This window comes from Mustela putorius, unplaced genomic scaffold (assembly GCF_011764305.1).
Source record: "Mustela putorius furo isolate JIRA1106 unplaced genomic scaffold, ASM1176430v1.1 tig00000460_pilon_pilon_pilon, whole genome shotgun sequence".
Taxonomy (NCBI): Eukaryota; Metazoa; Chordata; class Mammalia; order Carnivora; family Mustelidae; genus Mustela; species Mustela putorius.
Window position 1 is genome coordinate 14,225,330 of NW_025421389.1, and position 20,266 is coordinate 14,245,595.

Consider the following 20,266-nt stretch of genomic DNA (forward strand, 5'->3'; position numbering starts at 1 on the left):
TTTTCTGCTTTCTCTTTGGCAAAGAAACCAAATTTATACTTTCAAAGTTTCTTTTTTTTTTTTGGTGACTTATCAAAATGTGTGGTGGTACCTATAGAAAGATTTAGATTTTTTTTAAGCAAACGATTACATGCCATACTGTTTTATTGCTGTATTTTGTCAGTGTCACACTCCGTTTTATTGCTCTATCTTGCCAATTGTATGGTTTTTAATTTTTAATTTTTTTTTAATTTTTAAAAGATTTATTTACTTATTGTGGGGGGGAGGGGCAGAGCAGGAGAGAGAGGGACAAGCAGGTGCTCTGCTGAACACAGAGCCCAATGTGGGGCTTGCTTTCACGACCCTGAAATGATGACCTGAGTTGAAACCAAGACTTGGATGCTAGACCAATTGAGTCACCCAGGTGTGCCCCCTACCCCCTCCAATGAGTGGTTCTTAGATGTCATAGTAATACAGTTTTCAAAAGACATCTTTTCAGTATTTAAATTTCACACTTACCAATTCTGCAATTACAACATAATGTACTTTTTGTGACTGTGTTAATAGGTGTTAGCAGAACATCTAGGGAGGGCTTCAAGTTCTGTTGCTGAACTCTGAGAATGTTCAGGCTTCTCTTCCCTATTTTTATGGTCTGTCATGAATTGGTCTCAGACAAAAGAGAGTCATAACATTTGAACACTTCCCAGAACCTCTCTGCTTCTTCAGTATCATGAGCCTCTCCTGCTTGAGTCCTTTCACCTCTGAGGAGCTGTTCAGCGACCGGAAGCAGATTGCTGACTCAGCCGTCGACTTTATCTGAGTAAAGCTGCCCTCCGAAAAACAAAGACCGTATGATTTGTGTAACACACTCAGGTAGATACGGACCAAATGCTGTCGCAGTGAAAGTAAAGTCAGTCTTGCCTTCAGGGGGTTTACAGCATAGAGGGTGACATCGACAAGAAATCAGTAACCATATAGGGGGTAATATAGACAAGTGAACCCATAATAATGACTTCGATTCATTACGCCTGAGAGTCTACACTTGTTGATGCGATCACAAGAGTATGTAAAGGAGGCAGGTGGTGGTAAGAGAGGCTCCCTCCGCTAAGCCTCGAAGACAAGACCATTATGAAGACAAGGATGGATGAAGGAACAGGACAAGAAGTTCTAGGGAAGGAGATGAACGATGGACATGTTGTATTCCATTTAGAGATGTGGAGGTTAGAGAACTTATTTGGTTTGACTGGTTGCCATGGGGAATGACGCCACGGAGGGGAGGCAGGCGGGTACCTTGTAGAACGTACTTAGAATGTCAGTCTTTCCCTGAAAGCTGTGAAGAACTCTAAAGGACTTTAAGGAGGGGGACAGGGGGAACAGCCAAAGATGAAGCTAGAGAAATAATGGGCGGAGTGACAGAGGGTCACTGTGTCCAGAAGGACACAGGTGAGAGACAAAGGGAATTGAATCCATATTGAATGAAAGGGAGAAATGAGGTGACCCTGGGCTGGGGTGGCCAAGAACCATTTACCAAGGTGGGTAATCAAGATTTTTAGGTGCAGTTTATCAAATGAGTTCTGGAAGTCCCGAGTTTGGAGTTATCCAGGTAGAGATAGCCGTAAGAAATGATTTCTTGAATCTTCTGAACAACCCTATGAAGAAGATAGCCGGTCAGTTTTACAACTTAGGAAACTGGGGCTCTTGGAGGTCATGCATTTTTTTACTGGGGCTGCTCTTCACATTCCGATTTTTTTTTTAAGGTTTTATTTATTTATTTCACAGAGATCACAAGTAGGCAGAGAGGCAGGCAGAGAGAGGGGGGGAGCAGGCACCCTGCTGAGCAGAGAGCCCAATGTGGGGCTCGATCCCAGGACCCTGAGATCATGACCTGAGCTGAAGGCAGAGGCTTTAACCCGCTGAGCCACCCAGACGCCCCCAAACTCCAACTTGTCTCTTTGATGTCACATGCTTTTTCTTCTAGATCTTGATGATTCTCCTGTGTAGAGATTCTTTCCCCTAATAACCTTCTTCTGTTCAATCTATGCTGTTTATACTTGGATGAGTTTTAACCTTCTGGGAATCAGTTGACGGAAGTTGTTGGTTATCTAGGACCAAAAAAGAGATTCACTAACAGTTCTATTCATTCTGTTTCCATTGCTTTCTAACTTGAAAGGAATACAGTAAGTATCACTCAAAAGTTGCCTGCTTTGAATATTTTCCTCTTTTTATCCAGTATGCAGTTTGTTTTTTAAATGCCACCATTTTCTCCATATGGGTACCGTGGGCAACGTCGTTGTGTTCTTTCTTATGTATTTGTGTTGGAGCTAGAGAGATGTTGAGACAGAGTGGTCTTGCTTAAGGAATGTGGCACAGGCTAGACAGCAGGGCTCCCTTAGTGACTTATCTAATAATCTGTAGATCATCTGCTGAATGTGTTTATAGCTTGGGTGGATTAAGAAAAACATTTAAATAAAATCACAACTAATTTTAAACATTTACTGTAAATTATAAGCACAATCAGACATGAGGCACTGAGTAATAATTACTTATACACTGTTTAGCTATGAATCCAAAGGAGCCTGGTCACTATTCTCATTACCATTTACTTTCAGTTTTTTAGAGCTAATTCTCAAGTTTATATATCTTGCTTTTCCTTCCTTTTATTTCCTGTTTTTGGCCATTTTGTTGCCTGTTAGCTTTTAACAGAGGGCAGGAAGATAGTTATGATGATGTTACTACTAACTCTGCTAATAAGTTTGGTGATGAACCTTTAATAAAATGTTGCTTAGGAATTTATCCCTTCCAGTTTCTTTGAGTTGTTCTTGTCTCTGACACCATGGGTTATTGGAATGGATGTTTCCGTGTTTAGTTCCAGAGGCACCTGACCGGCCTACCATCTCCACGGCATCAGAGACCTCTGTCTATGTCACTTGGATTCCTCGGGCCAACGGGGGTTCTCCAATCACTGCCTTCAAGGTTGAATACAAACGGATGAGGACCAGTGATTGGCTGGTGGCGGCTGAAGATATCCCTCCTTCCAAACTTTCTGTGGAAGTTCGTAGCTTAGAGCCAGGTAGTAATACTCAAACATTTCCTTTTTTGCCATCTGTGCTGACTTCATTATTATTTTTTTTAACATTTTATTTATTTATTTATTTGAGAAAGAGAGCACGAGAGCCAGAGAGTTTTGAGAGAATGAGTGGGGGGAGGGGCACTCATTACTTGTTAAAGTAATGGGAACCTATTCTGTGAAAATTTGAAAGGAAAGAAACTAGAGAGAAGAGAAGAAGTCACTCAAAACCTACCCATCCAGAGATAAACTATGTTTACACTTTGGTATATTTTTTGTAGCCTTTTTTGTTTTTTAATCATACCATAAATCATGCCAGGATCATGCCATAAATACTGTTTTGTGACCCCATTTTCCCTGTATCACAGGCATTTTCCAGTATCATTAGAAATTCTTCAAAAACTCAGTTTTTTAATAATTCTCTATCTATTGTATAAGTATATTATAATTTACTTATAATTTTTTTCTGGGTTTTGGATATCTTTAACTGTTGTGATGTCATCTTTGTGTATGTGTGTATAGGTGTTTTGCTATGATTACATGTTTTAAGTGGAAAATTGCTTGTTATTCGGCTAAAATTGTTTGCTCTAATGAGATAAAGGAATCTCAGCCTAGTTATCCTTAGTGCTTAGGCTATGGAAACGAGAGAATACCTAAGGCTTCTTTGCTCTGTAAGTCTCATTTCAGCAGAAGGAGCCCCCCCCCCCCCCCCCCGTCGCCCCACTATCTTGAGACTGTGTGCGGGTAGTTAAACCGCACGAGAGAAAAGCCGTCATCACAGATGCATTTGCGTGGCTTGTATCTCTTAGGTTTCATGACCATTTTGTTTATGGACTTTTAGATGGACTTAGCAGCAAATGCCTGTGTTTGTCTGAACAGGTAATATGAGCCTAGGGGCCTGCAGGTATCATTGGGAGAAGGGGACAAGTTTTAAATGAGGGTGAGACTCAATAGCACGTTTTAGGCAGAAAGCACCAGTCTTTGGAAGCCCAGTGGTTATGTCTGTGCTGTCAGGAAACGTGCTGGAGGAGTCTCGTTTATTCTTTAGATGCAGAGCTTCAGAAGCTCACAGTCCTTAGAGTTTTTCTTTTTTTAAGTACTTAATATGGAATGCAAATAAATGCCTTCTGTTGTAGTTTAAATCTGCTCCTGCTTCTTCTTCTTTTTTTTTTTTTAATCTGCTGCTTCTTATCCTATTCTTGTTGCAATCAGAGTGACATCTGCTGTCACCCACACAGTGCCCCTTCCGAAGCATATTTGCCCTGTTGAACTTCGCTTCAGTGGTTTCTTTCAAAGGGAAAAGACCCTAGTTTTGAGCACAGATACTTCAACTAATACTGTATTTGATGGTTATGACTTTAGCACATGACGGTAAAGAGAGTAAACGTGCTCTTTCCCGTTCTCTACACGCCCTTTCTGTGACAGACATCATTCCTCTTCCGTGGCATTGTCTCCTGGTCACTCCTCCTAAGCTCTTGGAATCTGAGTCATCATAAACACACTCTGCTGGCTGACAGAAGCTGGCAGGCGGGTTGGAGTCAGTTTACCGTGTAGGCTTCAGAGGACGTGTTTGTTCACATGGAGACTTGAGCGCAGTTGTCTTGTTCTGACTGTCATATCTTCAGCTGTCTATGGCCATTTATTAAAAACTGATTTTTTTGTTGTTTTTTTTTTTTCTCCCTCAAAAGGTTCAACATACAAGTTTAGGGTCATTGCCATCAACCATTACGGTGAGAGTTTCCGGAGTTCAGCGTCTCGTCCTTATCAGGTGGCTGGGTTCCCCAATCGTTTTTCCAACCGTCCGATCACGGGACCTCACATCGCGTATACTGAAGCTGTCAGCGATACTCAGATCATGCTGAAGTGGACGGTGAGTGGGACGTCTTCTCTATCAAGACGCGTTCTCGTTTGGCCACGTTGGTGATCGACTTAATGGTCTCATGACCTGGTATTATGATTAGTAAAATGTTTTTAACTTTTAAGTATTTGGCCATGTTAACAATTGATTTACTTTTCTGGTGACACGATATGATGAATAGCAAATGTTTCTAACTTTTAAGTCGGGGAAAATTGAAGGGCACAGATACTTGTCTGGAAGCACATGTGGGTAAGTGAGGCAGGGCTAAAAATCAACTTGTCTCTTCAGCTCTCATCCAAGTGTTATCTTAATTATCCTTTCAGGATCTGTTTCTTCTGAACCAAATGTCCCTTTCTGCTTCTGAACCTTGTGGAAATATACTACTTTATTTTCGCTCAGCCCAACAGAAAAACTAAATGCGCTTAATACCTTTGATTACCTTTGAATTAACTTCAAAATGGCTGTTGAGGATGTTTGCAAAATGAAGCTAGAAAAAGATCACCACACAGATAAAGGAATCTTCATGGCTCTGAAAGTTACATATATTTTTGTCCTTACAAGTCTTTGCTTCTTTTTTTTAGTATATTCCATCAAGTAACAATAATACTCCCATTCAAGGATTTTATATCTACTACCGGCCGACAGATAGTGATAATGACAGTGATTACAAGAGGGATGTGGTAGAAGGTAAGTCCCCCGACAAGCTGGAGTCCCAGTAAAGAGCTTGGATGGAGGGGTTTCTAAATGTTCTGAGAACCATCATCCCAGGTTAGGGTAGAGAAAGCATGAACTGTTATGTCCACTATTACTTTGACTTCTTCCCAAAGAAAGACCATCTTTCCAATTTAATATATGTAGTAGTTTACATTTTGGTCATAGAAACAATTACCAAAGTATGGGGGAGATACTATTTGTCAGCAGTTCATCTGAAAAAGAATTCTGTTTTCTGTTTTATTTAAATGAATGGTAACCTGGGTATAAAAGTCACTTGCAACTGCTACTGTATTTTAAAAAATGTGTCTCAGTCCCAGTTCCACTGAAGTCTGTACAAGAACAAGTGCATCTTGAGCATGTAATCCGCTTTTAGAGATGCTGAGAAATTGGAATATACGTAGAGTAAAAACCAGCCGAGAGAGTGAAGGGTGTTGAAACTGCCTTTCCCCTGCATTTAAAATCTGATCCAGAACTTTGCATGTGGTCTGAAGGCTTCAGATGGTCTTCTGGCCACTGTCTACACTGGCCCCCAGTCTCGTGTACCCTTTCCCCACTCTCCCGCCGCCTACCATGTTTCTTCTGTGACACACTGGCCTTCTGAGTTTCCTTGTGTGCACCAAGACTTGTCTTGCCTCGGGACGATGACACGTGGCAATTCCTGCTACTTCCTGTGCTCCTCTTCCAGTGTCTTATTTAGGTCACTGCACTTTTCTGTTGTGTGGTTCAACATCATTTCCTCAGATAACACCCGCCTCTGTATGTGAGATACCTGGGGTGTAATTTCTAACTGTGGCCTTTATGGTTCTGTCGTAGATGTCATCATGGTTGCTGTGTAAGGAGCAGGTGTGTCTGTGTGTGTGTGGATATATGAAGTTATTTACTTAGTTTGTCTCCCTCACTAAATCTTAGCTTCTCTGTAGGCAAGGAGCCTTTGCTTCCCTTGCTATATCCCCAGCCCCTACAATGATGCGGTGTTCGGGATTTATCGAATGAAGGAACAATTGGGAGTCCAGAAAGAACAAGGGAATGTCTGGGGATGATGAGGCTGGAAATGGGGTGATAAACAAGTAACATGACAGCTGTCTTCACATCCTGACTGACTTAAGTGGAGGAGAAACTCTGCCATTTGGGGGAAGGGCAGCCAACAGGAAGTAGCATATAAGGAAGACCCCTCTGTGCAGCATTTTTAACAAAATAAGAAACTCCCTAATGTTGGAGCTCTTCAGTAGAAGCTGGAAGCTTATTTCTCGGTGGTGTCTTGGGAGGGGTTATTGTTTTGGGAGGAAGTCTTCTTCAGAGGGTTTTTTTGCACTCCAAGATTCTGACTCTGAATTGCTAACATCCCAAATGGGTCATGTCAGAAAACAGCCCTAGACCAAGGTTATTTTCATGTGACTTCTTGACATTGAATGCTGCCTATTGTTTTTGGTAGCAGTAGCCTTATAATTAAGTCAGTTTAAATATGCTCTATCAGGCTTCTTTAAATATTGAGGCATTCCTTTTAATGTTTATCTGGTGGAGTGTCTTTTGCAAAGTAGTAAAAGGTTATCATCTGAGTTTTAATACCTGGTACATAGTAGGCGCTCAGTAAATATTTTTTGAATCAAAGAGTGATTATTTCTCTTCATCTGGAAAAGTAGGAAGCAAATCAGTTTCTAAAATCTGCTTTAAACATGAAGAATTGAGGAAATGAGGTAAGAGACTTGTCAGTGGCCCAACTATTCTGTGAAGTTAGGATAGTTGCTGTCCTGAGGGAGAAGTGACCAGAAGAAGCATGCGGGGGTAGGGTGCCAGTATCGTTTCCTTTCTTGACCTAGGTATTGGCAGCACGGGTACGTTCAGTTCATGAACTTCAACAGACTATTCAGTTAGGGGCACTTTTCCATACACTCATTTCACTTTCTAGAAAGGCTATCCAAGAAGAAGAAATGGTTAAGAGTTGTTAGTCACTATTTGAGATTTGAGTCCCAGTGAGGTCTTCATTTTAGTTTAGCTGGGTTAGGAATGTAGGGCTGTCAGACTTTCATTTTTAAACTCTTTCGGCAGAAGTTAAACATTTGCTATAAAATAGTTCTAAACAAGGTAAATGTGAGTAAAGGGAACAACTCTCTCTGTCTCTCTCTCTCTTTCTCTTTCTCCATGTCTCTCTTTTCCCTACCTCACCTGGTTCCACTCTCTAGAAATATCCACCAGTCACCAGTTTTCAAAGGATACTCTCTAGTTAAATCTTTGAACTTCTGCGAGCTTGTGGGGTGTGAACACAGTGTGTGGAACTAAGAAATTACTTTATGGAAGCTTCTATATCCACTAGTAGTGTCTGCAAATGTGAATTTTGCCTTCTGGTTCACAGAAAACTTGTTTATAAACTCAGTAGACGAAGCAGTTAGATGTTTAAGTGGGCTTCACTGTGCTGTGTAATTTGCTTATTCCCTATTTTCAAGTTTATGCATTTGAAATTCTTTTTGTGGCAGTTTTAAACTATTGGGCTGTTCTCCCAAACCAAGGAACAAAAGTATTTACCCTTTGCACGTAATGTTCTCTTTAAAGTAAAGTTTTAGATTACTTCTCTATTGACTCAGAATTGTTTAAGCTTTTGGAGAAAAAGTCTGAAATTCAATTACAGTGTTAAAGAATCCACTAAGAGCAATGATATTAAGTTATCCTATCTTCTGAATTAAGTTCCACATTGGGATAAACCATAAATGTTTCTGGCAGACAGTGCCTTTGTGATGAATATTTGTGTCTTACAAAGTTTAGTTTTAAATAAATGAAAGCATCAGGCAGGCATCCTAATCTCTAAGCCTGTTGCTTTGGTTTCTCACCTTTTCTAAAACATCCTTTGAGAATTACCCGTTTAAGCACATGTTGTGCTGGTTGGTTGACTTTCAACCTGATAATACACTTAGCTGTCTTATTCATCAATGATCAGTAAAGTCTCTTTCTCTCTACTAGTGATTTCTGTCATTTAGCCATTCAGAGAATTACCCTAACAGTGGAATCCTAATCTAACAAGATTTGTGTTCTTTTAACAATTTTCTCTCATTTATAACATATCAGAGGTGTAGTTTAATTCCATTTTGCCTAGGGCTTTGAAGGGAAAACTTCAAATCTGGTGTGGAAATTATTCGGGAGAATGTTTATAGTTAGGTGAGGGTAGGGTTGGGCAAGAAAGGACCCAAGGACAGAGAAAAAAATAGAAGTCTTTGAAAAAGTTTGTGGAATTTCAAAGTAGATCTTTTCGAGTCTTTGAGTCAAGGTTTTGAGTCAAGTTTATTGTAGGATCCTCTTTACACTTATAAAGGGGGCATAGAATTCCTTACTTCTCAAGCCTTTCGGAGTCCCTGGGTCCTAGAACAAGCAGATTATCTTCGTGTAAACTGTGGGTCTTTATGAAAGAGGGATTTTGTGATGGTGACCTGCAAAAGGGGTTTTGTTTCCGGTTTGGAGTATTTTTGTCTGTGTTGAATTAGAAAGGAACCTAGTGCTCTTGGTCCTGTCAGCCAAGTAGATTTATACTTGGATGCTTGGTTTGGTTTTGTTTTTCCTCCCCCTTCAATTAAGTCTTGAATCAGTAGGTGGTATAGTTGAGTGTCTCAGGAACTGTGGAAACAGCTTGAAGAGGTATTTTCTAAGAGGGGTTAAAGGTGCCTGAAGAGTTCACTGAATCTGGCAGAAGTGTCCCTGTTTATTAATGTTCATCACATGCCCATGGGAGTGAACATGGTGAGTGATGCATTCAGGAGTGCTCAGTTGAAGAGTGTTTCTAGATGAAACACCAGCCATGTGCTGTGGATAACAAAATCATTCTGTTGGAGGTATTATGTGGCTTGGGGACCTTGACTCAAAAGAAGAGAAATAGTGGGAACAGGAACTCATAGGTTCCCCTTGTAGATTTTGCTTTTTGATGATTCTCAACCATTTATTCAGGCACATGCTGAGCTGTCCGTTCGTGTCACGTTCAGTCCAGTGGGATGGAGAGTTTCTCTAAGACCTGTCTTGTAAATAAATGGTCATTTGTCCTGGATAAGGCACCATTTGTGGATCTCGTGTACAGTATTCCTGTCTGGTGGACAGAGTAGATTGACTTGCTAGGCTAAAATGGGACATCAGAGGACTTGAGGGTTTTTGTTTTTCCTTCACCTATGCTTAAAGCCACCATGTATTTTATGAAAGACTCACCACTAACTATTTATAACAAAGCATAGTATTAGTACCAATGCACAGGTATGGCTTGAATTCAGTCTACCTCTTGTCCTTTGTTTCGTGGCCCATTAAAAAAATGCTGTTTATCTGGGGAGTATTACTAAAATACATCTATTAAGATGGTTTTCATTGCACAGACTGACTCTACGGTGATACATGCTATTCCAGCCTTGTTTGGAGATCACCTTGCAGGTCGTACGATACGTAAAACTTCTTTTATATTTTTTCTTTCTAGGTTCAAAGCAGTGGCACATGATTGGCCATCTGCAACCAGAAACTTCCTATGATATTAAAATGCAGTGCTTCAACGAAGGGGGAGAAAGCGAGTTTAGTAACGTGATGATCTGCGAAACTAAAGGTAGGAGAGGAAGGAGAGCTCAAGCTTTGTCCCCAGATGGTGCTGGAATTCCAAACTCTGCATTATTCCTTCTGACTCTTGATGTGTTTACCTAAGGAAGCGTCTGCTTTGGACCGTTCCCTAGTTGTAGGCATTAAGACCATCCCAACAGAAAGTAGAATATATTGGCTAAAGCACTTCTCTTATTAGTTTACTTAAGCATCGATTATATTCATGAATTTCAGTAAGTCACTTCCCTTCTTTTTTCTCTGCACGAAGGGAGTAGAAGTATTTGCTGGATAATTTCTGCAAATTGGAATTGCTGCAAGAATTAGAAAACTTCAAAACAAAAGTATAATTTTCAGAAAGAGTGCTTTGTACGCTTGAAGTGGTTTCTTGCATGACAGTTATGCATAACACTGTCTACTTCTTAAGCACGGTGGCTAAGTTCAGCATCAGCCGTGCTAATGCTAGATTGAAATTCTTGACTTTGCCGATGTATGGATTGTGCAGTGTCTTCTGTGTTTAGGATGGCAGTGCTACACATGAATGATAGAAACAGCTACATGGCTATTTAAAAACTCATGTCCAGTCTCAGTTAATTGGACCAAAAAAGGGACTGTTTTAACTTGTGTCTGTTTTTAAGAACAAGAGGAAATTTCCCCAAATCCTCACCTATCCACCACACCCTTCTAGTCTTGGTGGTCAGAACTCAGTCCCACTGTGCTCCCCAGATCATTCCCTGGGAATGGAATGATTGACCAGGACCTACTCGAGTTGTGTGGGATTTGAGTGGGCAGCTGAATGGAAGTGGGCTCTGCTAGTGGGCTCTGCTAGGCTGCTGAATGGCAACCTTTTGTGCCTGCGATAGGTGATTTTATGATGCTGATTTAAAAATGAAGAAAATAAGGCTCGGAAAAATAGAATTATAAAGACAAGATGTAGTTCCATCTTTTAATGCTAAGTCATGCGACTTTCTGCAGCAAAACCCACATATTAAATCTACCTTTAAGTCTATATATACACAGACCTCTAGATTTACTTTGGTTAGTATATATTTGATGGGATTTTTGTCCCAGTCACCATGATTGTCCACAAGACATTTAAGAATCTAGCCAGGCAAAACATAGACAACAGTGTAATAACTGTATTGTTTAAATAGTATTATGGTATAGCTGTGTCTATAATTGTATGCCTCATTAATTGCTGGAGGAGAAGACTTTGCTGGAGAAGAAAAGTTTCTACCTACAGACTTCCAGATCACTGACAAATGAAAACACCTCTTTAAAACATTAGCCGTTCATACTGAATAACTTTCTCAAATGTATGACACAATTCCTAGCCTGTTTAAAGAGAGAACGTAGGATACACAATCTCTGCTTTTAAAGAAATGAGTCAAGGTTCTTGTTGTGAACAATGATTGTCTTATCTTTAGTCATTCAGTAAAGTTTTCCAGGAATGACAGAGGTGCTGAGGCCAGCCATTTCCCCCTGCCCTTAAAGATCATAGACTGTCATGATTTTTCTTTGGTTCTTTTATTTCTCATCTCACTTTTCTCGTTTCATGGTGTTAGCCTCTTCTTCTGCTGCTGCTGCTGCTGCTCCCTCCTCCCTTCCCCCATCCCCTCTGGCTCCTCCCCCCTGGCTCCTCCCCCTCCTCCCTTACCCCCTTCTCCCCTCCCTCTCCCACCCCCTCCTCCTTTTCCTCCTGCTCTTCCTAGCGCTAACTTTGTCTTCTTATTGCTGTTGATGTGTCTCACTCACCATCCACTAAAGAAATTTTTAACTTTAGCAGAGACTGACAAAATCATCAAGCTTGGTAGAATTATGAATAAATAAAGAGTAAATGAAGAGTGAATAAAGCTGATGGACTTCCCCGTGGGTAATTGTGATCTTTAATATATGACCTGCAACGTCTATTTTGCCTCAGAAACCCATTTGTTTTCTTTAGAATTGGCAGGGTTCTTAGAATTGTCTAATCCACATCCCACCTGAAGTAGGAATTTCTTTAGAGTCTCTGCCAACTATTTATCCACTTCTCAGGGTTAGAGACCTCTGTCCCTTGGAAGGTGGCCTCTTCTTTATGGATTCCTAGCTCTGTTCTGCATAATGGTGCTAGAAAGTTGAACCTGAAGTAGAATTTTTTAAGGACCGCTCTGTTCCACTGGGTCGTTAGGAGCCATAACAGGAAATATAATAGCTAATAGTAACAAAATGGATTGAACACTGCCGTGTGGCAGGCTCTATTCTAAGTGCTTTATGTGATTAACTCGTTTACTCTTCATTACAACCTTGCTGTAGAGATTTTATTTTTATCTCTAGTTCCCAGATGGAGAAACTGGTTCCTAAAGGTCAAGGTCATGCAGCTAGGGATAAGTGGTGGAACAGAATATGCCCTGGGCCTTCTGGTTTCAGAGAGCAGGCGTCAGCCACTGTGCTTTGCTGCTTTCTATGACATTTAAAGCATTAAGAACATATTATTTGAGGACAGAGAAAATGGGGTTTGAGTCCCACCTGTTATTAGCTTTTGTTGTCACTATTTTCCAGAATATCAACAAACTAGGATAAAGAACTGCATTTATGTGGACCCCAAAGGTCAATGGTTTTGGAATGCTTAATGTTAGTGGGAGGTTTTTGGAGTTGTATGTAATTGTTTGGTCCAAAGTCAGATCTTTTATCTCAGTCACATAAAAGAGGCATAAAGTATGTAATCTTGAATCCTACTCAGCTCAAAGTGTGTCATATAGAGAGGAGTTTCAGTCCCATCCGTAAGGTTGAGCAGGTAATCAGACAGCAGTTTGGGTTACGCCAAGGGCATTTCTTTCTCTAACTTTATGATTTCTCTAGTATTTGTGGACCGAGACTTCAGCACATCAGATTTTTCAGCTTTGGAGCCTCGCTGTGACTCACTGGTGGTCAGATCATCCCAGTAACAAGTGTAAACAGACTGGCCGTGCATTCCTACCCAGACCTCCTTCAGAGAGTAAACCATTCCACAGAGTCTGTATTCACCCTGACATCATGTTTTCCTTTGTATGTCAACTAGTGAAACGCCTCCCTGGAGCTTCTGAGTATCCCATCAAAGACTTGAGTACCCCTCCCAGTGCTTCAGGAAGTGGACGAAACGCCGGGCCAGCAAGCAGCCCCAGCAGAAGCAGCGACATGTTGTATCTGATCGTTGGCTGCGTGCTCGGTGTCATGGTCCTCATCCTCATGGTCTTCATTGCCATGTGCCTGTGGAAGAACCGCCAGCAAAACACCATACAGAGTGAGCCATTCATCATTTCCTTGTCTTTTTCTAAAGATGGGTAGGAAAATATTGTCCGAATCAATATTGATCCCTAATACTGTTGTGGGTTCGTGTCACGGTATAAAGTGCGTCAGCTACTCTGCAGTCAGGGGAGGTGACTTTAAGACTGTGCGAACTGTCAGCCAGAGCAAGTGGAGTGTCCCGTAAAATTGCCCGGTAGAAATAAACAGCAAAGCCAAAACCCGGCAGGTCTCTAAGTAAATAGCCGACTCTGTGCTGGGAAACTCGGGCTTTGTCAGACCACCAAAGAGCTCGAGTTCTTGAAGCATGGGCTTTGGAATTGTTGCGGGAACACCTCCGTACTAGTGCAGGTCTTGGCAAAAGGAGTAGGAAAGGCTGGAAAGAAGGGAGAGGAATACTTTTCTAAGTTACTTTTCTAAGTTTCTAAGTTACGGAATGACCTCAATTAAGGTTCTGTTTCAGTCCCTGATGAACCAGTACTGCTCCAGCCTGGCATCTCTTTCCCCCTACGTGTGTGTAGTAATGGGAGTGATGGTACCATATGAAAACAGATAACCTAGAACCCCTTTTCCCTCTTCTTTCCCTAGTCTCTCTCCTCCCCACCTTTCTTGTTTCTCCCAGCTCTGATAAGACAAGGGGATCGAATCAGGCAGAGACTTGAGTCTTTGGTGGAAGGAGGTTTTTTGGTTTCCCCATTGACTCCAGAATAAGAGAATTAAAGGTAATAGCTCAGGGGGAAAGAAAAAAAGGTGATTTGTTTCTATTGAACTGGTGCTTTCTAGGAGATAGACAGGGAGAGAGGTGGTGGTAGGGGTGGTGATAGTCTTAAAGGGTTGGAGAACATTTGATTGAGTCTTTTTCTAAATTGTTAATCGTGTCATTGACTTTAATCGTGTGAGTGTACACTGAGTCATTAAAAGAGAACTAACTGCTGCTCTAGTCGTCTAAGCAAGCTTGATCTTGTTAAGGTCATTTTCCTTTGTGACTTGGTGATATGTTCAAAGATGGAAATTTATGGTAGTGATTTCCATTCAGTTATATTCAGAAGATACTCACTAATTGTCTTTAATGTGCCTGGCACGGTGTTAGACAATGGGGATACAAGAAGCTAAACCTGGCCTCTGCCCTGACAGCTTATAGTTGTTGGGGTTTTTTAAAGATTTTATTTATTTATTTGACAGAGAGAGAAAGAGATCACAAGTAGGCAGAGAGGCAGGGGGGTGGGGGAGCAGCCTCCCTGCTGAGCAGAGAGCCCGATGTGGGGCTTGATCCCAGGACCGTGAGATCATGACCTGAGCTGAAGGTAGAGGCTTAACCCACTGAGCCACCCAGGCGCCCCTATCAGTTTATAGTTTAGCGGAAAAGATAAGCAGGTATACCAACGATAACTCACCTGTGCAAGAAGTTGGGTAACAGGAGGAAGGACACCTCATCTAGTATTTGGCCTGCTCTAAGACCTTTGAAGAATTTATCAAAACTCTGCCAACAAATCTGTACAATTTAAGTGCTGTATTTTCTAAGGGCTGTTCCACTTTTTCTAAATATGTGTAGCAAGTGTGCCTCTGGAATTTGGAATTTTGAGGCAATTATTTAAGTGCTTTTCATAAAAGGAAATGGGATCATTAGCCTTTTGCCTTTAGTACCCCACCACTTCCACATGGGCTGTGTGAACCAAGGAGCCGATTATCAGTGAATGTGTACACAGCTCCATCCTTCATTTAAAAGTGTTGCTTATTACAATTTAAACTATCCTACCTAACATTTGCCTTTTGTTGTTGTTTTATAATTTCCCTCGGCACTTTGAAGTGTGTGGGAATTTAAACACTCTCTTTTAATGTTGCCGGTACTCAGTTGGTTGCAACTTGCATGATTTATTATTTCTCTTGAGTAATTTCTCTCTGGTTAATTTCTCTTCCCACTAACAAGGCCTTAATTAACTCAGAGTTCCTAGCCGTCTCCACACAAGGAAAGAGCAATAACTTTCTTAAAGCCTATCTCATAATTAGACTTTAAGTGAACACATTTAGGGCATTTTATTTTAGTGTATTTATAGTTTCTTAGAGGTTTATTAATAAAACTGCCTAAGTAAGATTGTCTTTTTCATTATCTTACCCCCCCCCCCACCTTTTGTTCTCTCTTAACAGAGTATGACCCTCCAGGATATCTCTACCAGGGGTCAGATATTAATGGGCAGATGGTGGAATATACTACTCTGCCTGGCACAAATCGGATAAATGGGAATGTTCATGGAAGCTTCTTAAGCAATGGCGGTCTCAGCAATGGCTGCTCCCATCTTCACCATAAGATCCCCAACGGAGTCGGTGGAGTCATGAATGGGAGCTTAAACGGAGGGCTTTACTCAGGGCACACAAGCTCACTACCCAGGACACATGTGGATTTTGAACATCCTCGTCACCTAGTAAATGTAAGAGACCTAATTATAAATAAAGCCTCCCTATGCCCCCATGGTGCCGGGGAGCAAGATCAGGCTCAGCCTCCTTGGCTTTTGTCGATATAGAAACCTGGGTTTATTAGACTAAAAATAGTCTGTGTTACTGGCAGCGCCTTGATCAAGAGTAATCTCTGTAAGCATTCTATTGTCAGGTGATAGTTACATTCATCATCATATATAAATCATTGGTTTATATTTTAAAATTATTTCACAGTGAAAGTGGAATCCCACTAACGAACTGGATGAAGTTCTTCTTTTTTTTTCAAAAATTTTATTTATTTATTTGACAGAGAGAGAGAGAGAGAGAGAGAGATCACAAGTAGACAGAGAGGCAGGCAGAGAGAGAGGAGGGGAAGCAGGCTCCCCACCGAGCAGAGAGCCCAATGTAGGGCTCAATCCCAGGACCCTGCGATCATGACCTGAGCCGAAGGCAGAGGCTTAACCCACTGAGCCACCCAGTCACCCCTGAAAGTTATTCTTGAGAGTTTGAAATACCACTGGGCATAGAGTGGACCCAGTACTTTAAATTTGCTTTATTTAGAGTGGTCTGAAAACTCATAAGCTTTAGAGGAGCCAGGTAGATCGTGAACTTGAGCAAAGCAGGTGGAGGTGGTTGCAGCCCTGAGAGTTCTAGCTGCAGCTCATGCCAGTTATGGGCACACAGGACTGAGGGCCTGCGGTTACCGAGTTTTCTGATTTTTTTTCCCAAAATATCTTGTAAATCTAGGCAAAATTGCCAGATTTTTTACCTGTTGGCAACTACTTCCAGTTTTTGGAACCATTGCATAGGCCACGTGGAACCTATCTGCAGACCACCAGATTGTGACTTCCGACCTATAGTGAGTTTCTTTTGTTTGTTGGATCCCACGTGCAGTAGGGATGTTGCCTGTAAGATTTTGGCCTTTTATTTATTTCTTTATTTATTTATTAAATTAAAATTTATTTATATTTTTTAAAAGATTTATTTATTTGAGAGAGAGAGAGAGAATGGAAGTGCAAGGGGGCAGAGGGAGAGGGAGTCTCAAACAGACTCTGCCCCACGTGCAGGGCTCAAGTTCACAACCCTGAGAGCATGACATGGGCCGAAACCAAAAGTCGATGTTTCACCGACTGCATCACCCAGGTGCCCCGGGATTTTTGCCTTTTATAATATTAGTATTCTTTAGCCACAAGGAGTGATAGACCTTGAAAAACGCTTTATTTCAGGGAGAATTCAGTGATACAGTTTAGTTTTTGAAATGGGAATAGAACGACTAACGTATTTTACGTTATGCTGGTTAACGAGGTTCTCCGCATTAGGAAGTTTGATTTATTACACCGTTTGGCTATGCATCCACATTATTTTTCAATCAAATGGGTGATATGTTTGGTTGCACTCATTGTGTAATCAAGCAGTCATTGACGTTTTTGTCATTGTTCTGATTACAGACAAATTTGCCATAACTCACAAAGTGCTAAAATCTGAAAAAGTTCAGAGTTTTTTCATCCTCAGCTTCAACAAAGATTTATTAAATATTGCATTTGGAGAGCAAAACTGTAATACATATTTGTATCTTAGAGCTGGGCATCTAATGGGTTTTGGGTGATCTATTTTTAGTGTATTGTAGAAAAATACCTAGTTTGCTTGAGTGCATCTCATTACCAAAAGAGAATAATGATTTCATTATTTTACGTGGAAAGACATGGCTTATATTCAGACTTCGTAAACTTTTTTAGTCACCTGGTCCAAACTACTAACAGTGTCCAAGAAACGAAAGGAGAGAACATTAAGGTTTGAATAGCACATGCTGTTTCCGTAAGAAGAAAAAAAATAAATCTGATGTTTGATTGAGGATTTGGACACAGCAGTTTGGGTTTTTTTGAACAATGAATTACTATTTAAATAATAGTTGCCCCTTCGGGTGTACAATTTTAGAGGCTCTCATCTGTGGTTTTTACTCATTAGTTTTCTTGTCTTTTCTGGATGGGAGGAAGTGGGGAAATTTTCAAAATACTGGTGATCATAAAAATCATCGAATTAACTTCGATGTGTTTGGTGATTCACGTAACACATTACCTACCCTGTAGGCTGACTTCATTTTGTGAAGCTTTGGAGCTTCTGCTCACAGACGGAACGTAACAGAAGCTATTCTTTCTCGCAATGTTTTCTTTAAAAATCCCTGTTGCTAGTTGGATCAAGAATGTTGAGGGACATTTTCAGTACTTTTGGTTTGCTTAGCTTCTGGCTGTTGTTATGAGATGAATGGAAATGGAAAGTATTCTGGGAAAAACAATTGCCTGAACTTTCCTTAACCTTGAAGAACTGCCCTGGGTTTGGGTGTACTGGAACAACCTCTCCCACCTTTATCAGACTCAGTTCTGCTGGTTTTTATCTGAAAGCAGAATTTTTATTCTGACCGAAAGGCTCGTTCAATTCTGAACTTCAGTTGTGGAGAACTCTTGACATTGTATATGTCAAGCAAGCGTTTTATAGTGAGGTATGTGTTAATCTGGGCATTTGTCTTAATTGCTGGGCAGTTTCCGCCAAAAGCAACATCAAAATATTAATCCTCCCCTCCAAGTCATTGCTGGCTGAGAATCTACTCCATCTGGAAAAATATAACATGTTTTAAAACTTAGTGAGTCAAGTGAACAGACCTAATCGAAATAATTACAGGAAAATGAAGATGGGTTTATCTTGTGACATCATTCAAACAGATTTCCACCCTGTTTCTCTAACTGGCATCACATGAAATCGTTCCTTAACTGCTAGAAAAGTAAAAATGAACAGGAGGTTCTAACTTACAGTGTATTTAGGACCCAGTAGGTTTGAACCACTGAAGGGGAAGTGACTAAATTTCTCCATTTCTTTGGCTCCTTTCAGGACAAATATACATGGAAAAAAAACATGGCAGTCAGCTTGTAAAGTGTAGTTTCAGTGTTGTATGGAACTCCCTTGTAACTATTGGTGAAGAATGATAAGCGTAACTTTGTTTGGGGGTTGGTTGAAATAGACTGTGTAGCTGTTTATCACTGGCCTGGCTTTTCCGTTTGGGGCTGTTCAGTTTCAGGTCTGTGGTATCTTCACGATGTGTGTTTCTCTTTTTCCCTGTACTTCCGTCCCTGACCAGGGTGGTGGACTGTACACAGCAGTACCCCGGACCGACCCACTGGAGTGCGTTAACTGTCGAAACTGTCGGAACAACAACAGGTACACGGCTCTGTGTTTGCGTGGGTTGCTGGGAGTATGGGGTAGGACTCTTGTTTTTGCCCCCTCCACCAAAGGAGGTTCTTGACAGTACCTAGCTATAAATCTCAGAATTTGGAGACTTAAGTGGAGGGCTGTTACTAATTTTTTGGCCCTGCTTTGTAATCTTCACCTTTCTGGGCCTTGGGGTCTTGAGATAGATGGACAGTATTAAAGATATTGTTTCCTACTGAGATATTATTAAAAGTTTTGATGTTTGTGAAATCTTTAGAGTCATTTCTATATACAGACTTTGTCTTTTTTCACCTGTTCTTTTCCACTCTGTGTTATGAATGAGAGTGTGTTTGAATGTTATGGGGCAGATAAATGTATAAAGTAATGTGTTTTCATAAATTTTCTTACCGGATTATTCAGTACCTTTTTTTTTTTTTTTTTAATTCTTAAAACCTTGCGATAATTAAGTAGCAAAATCTCACTTTTTTTTTTTTCGAAGCTTTCTTTTAATTTGGGGGATTTGAAAAATCATTAAGTGACATGTGCATTTACAATATTTCACACAAGATAGAAAAATGTAGAGTAACATGTCCATTTCAATTTTGACAATATCCAGGAAGCTTTCAGGCTGCCTCTATACATAATAACTCCAAAAGAGTATCAGATATTCCATTGTATTAAAGTTGTGTCCTTCAGAAACCTTAGTCCTTTTTCTCCCGTAACAATGGCATTGGGTGACATTGTCTCAGAAGTCCTCCCCAGCCCTAAAACTCTACAATTTAGCAATTGTGTTAGAGTTAGTACATTAAATATAAGAATGGACTGGAGTTTGGGTATTTCATTATTGAAATGAAGTGGGACCTACATTTTTAAATCATTTACAAGGTTAAGAGCTGTGTCTGGAAGGTACCAAAACCAGAACTTGGAAGTAGCTGGTCAACTACAGATTGACCAGTACATTTCTCAGCGTGTGTTTTGAGAGTCACATAGCAAAAGCAATAAAACTTCCTGGAGATTTGTCCTTATCTTTTACTTAGCCCATCTTAGGGTGTCTGTGTTAGCAGGAGCTATCTGCCTATTTTGTGTACTGAGTTGTTTGTTACATTTTTAAAATTCTGTCTGACCCTAGCTAAATTCTAAGTTGTTTATAACATTGAAGCCATATTTTTGTCCTGAGCTGGCTGTAGGCTTTATCACAGTTTGTT

The 20,266-nt window shown here is 40.7% G+C and overlaps 1 protein-coding gene across 11 annotated transcripts in view; it reads left to right on the top strand.

Annotated features, from left to right (window-relative positions):
* CDON (cell adhesion associated, oncogene regulated) overlaps positions 1–20,266 on the top strand; it is a 99,369-nt gene that overhangs the window by 60,821 nt on the left and 18,282 nt on the right. For all 11 annotated transcript variants that reach the window (XR_006606875.1, XR_006606874.1, XM_013055014.2 and 8 more), the window contains 7 exons: positions 2,846–3,049; positions 4,735–4,916; positions 5,486–5,591; positions 10,057–10,179; positions 13,204–13,425; positions 15,573–15,853; positions 18,991–19,070. Coding sequence is in view for 9 of the 11 variants with exons in the window: in XM_013055014.2 (XP_012910468.2) it covers positions 2,846–3,049; positions 4,735–4,916; positions 5,486–5,591; positions 10,057–10,179; positions 13,204–13,425; positions 15,573–15,853; positions 18,991–19,070 (1,198 nt within the window). In the remaining 2 variants the exon portion in view is untranslated. The remainder of the gene's footprint in view (positions 1–2,845; positions 3,050–4,734; positions 4,917–5,485; positions 5,592–10,056; positions 10,180–13,203; positions 13,426–15,572; positions 15,854–18,990; positions 19,071–20,266) is intronic.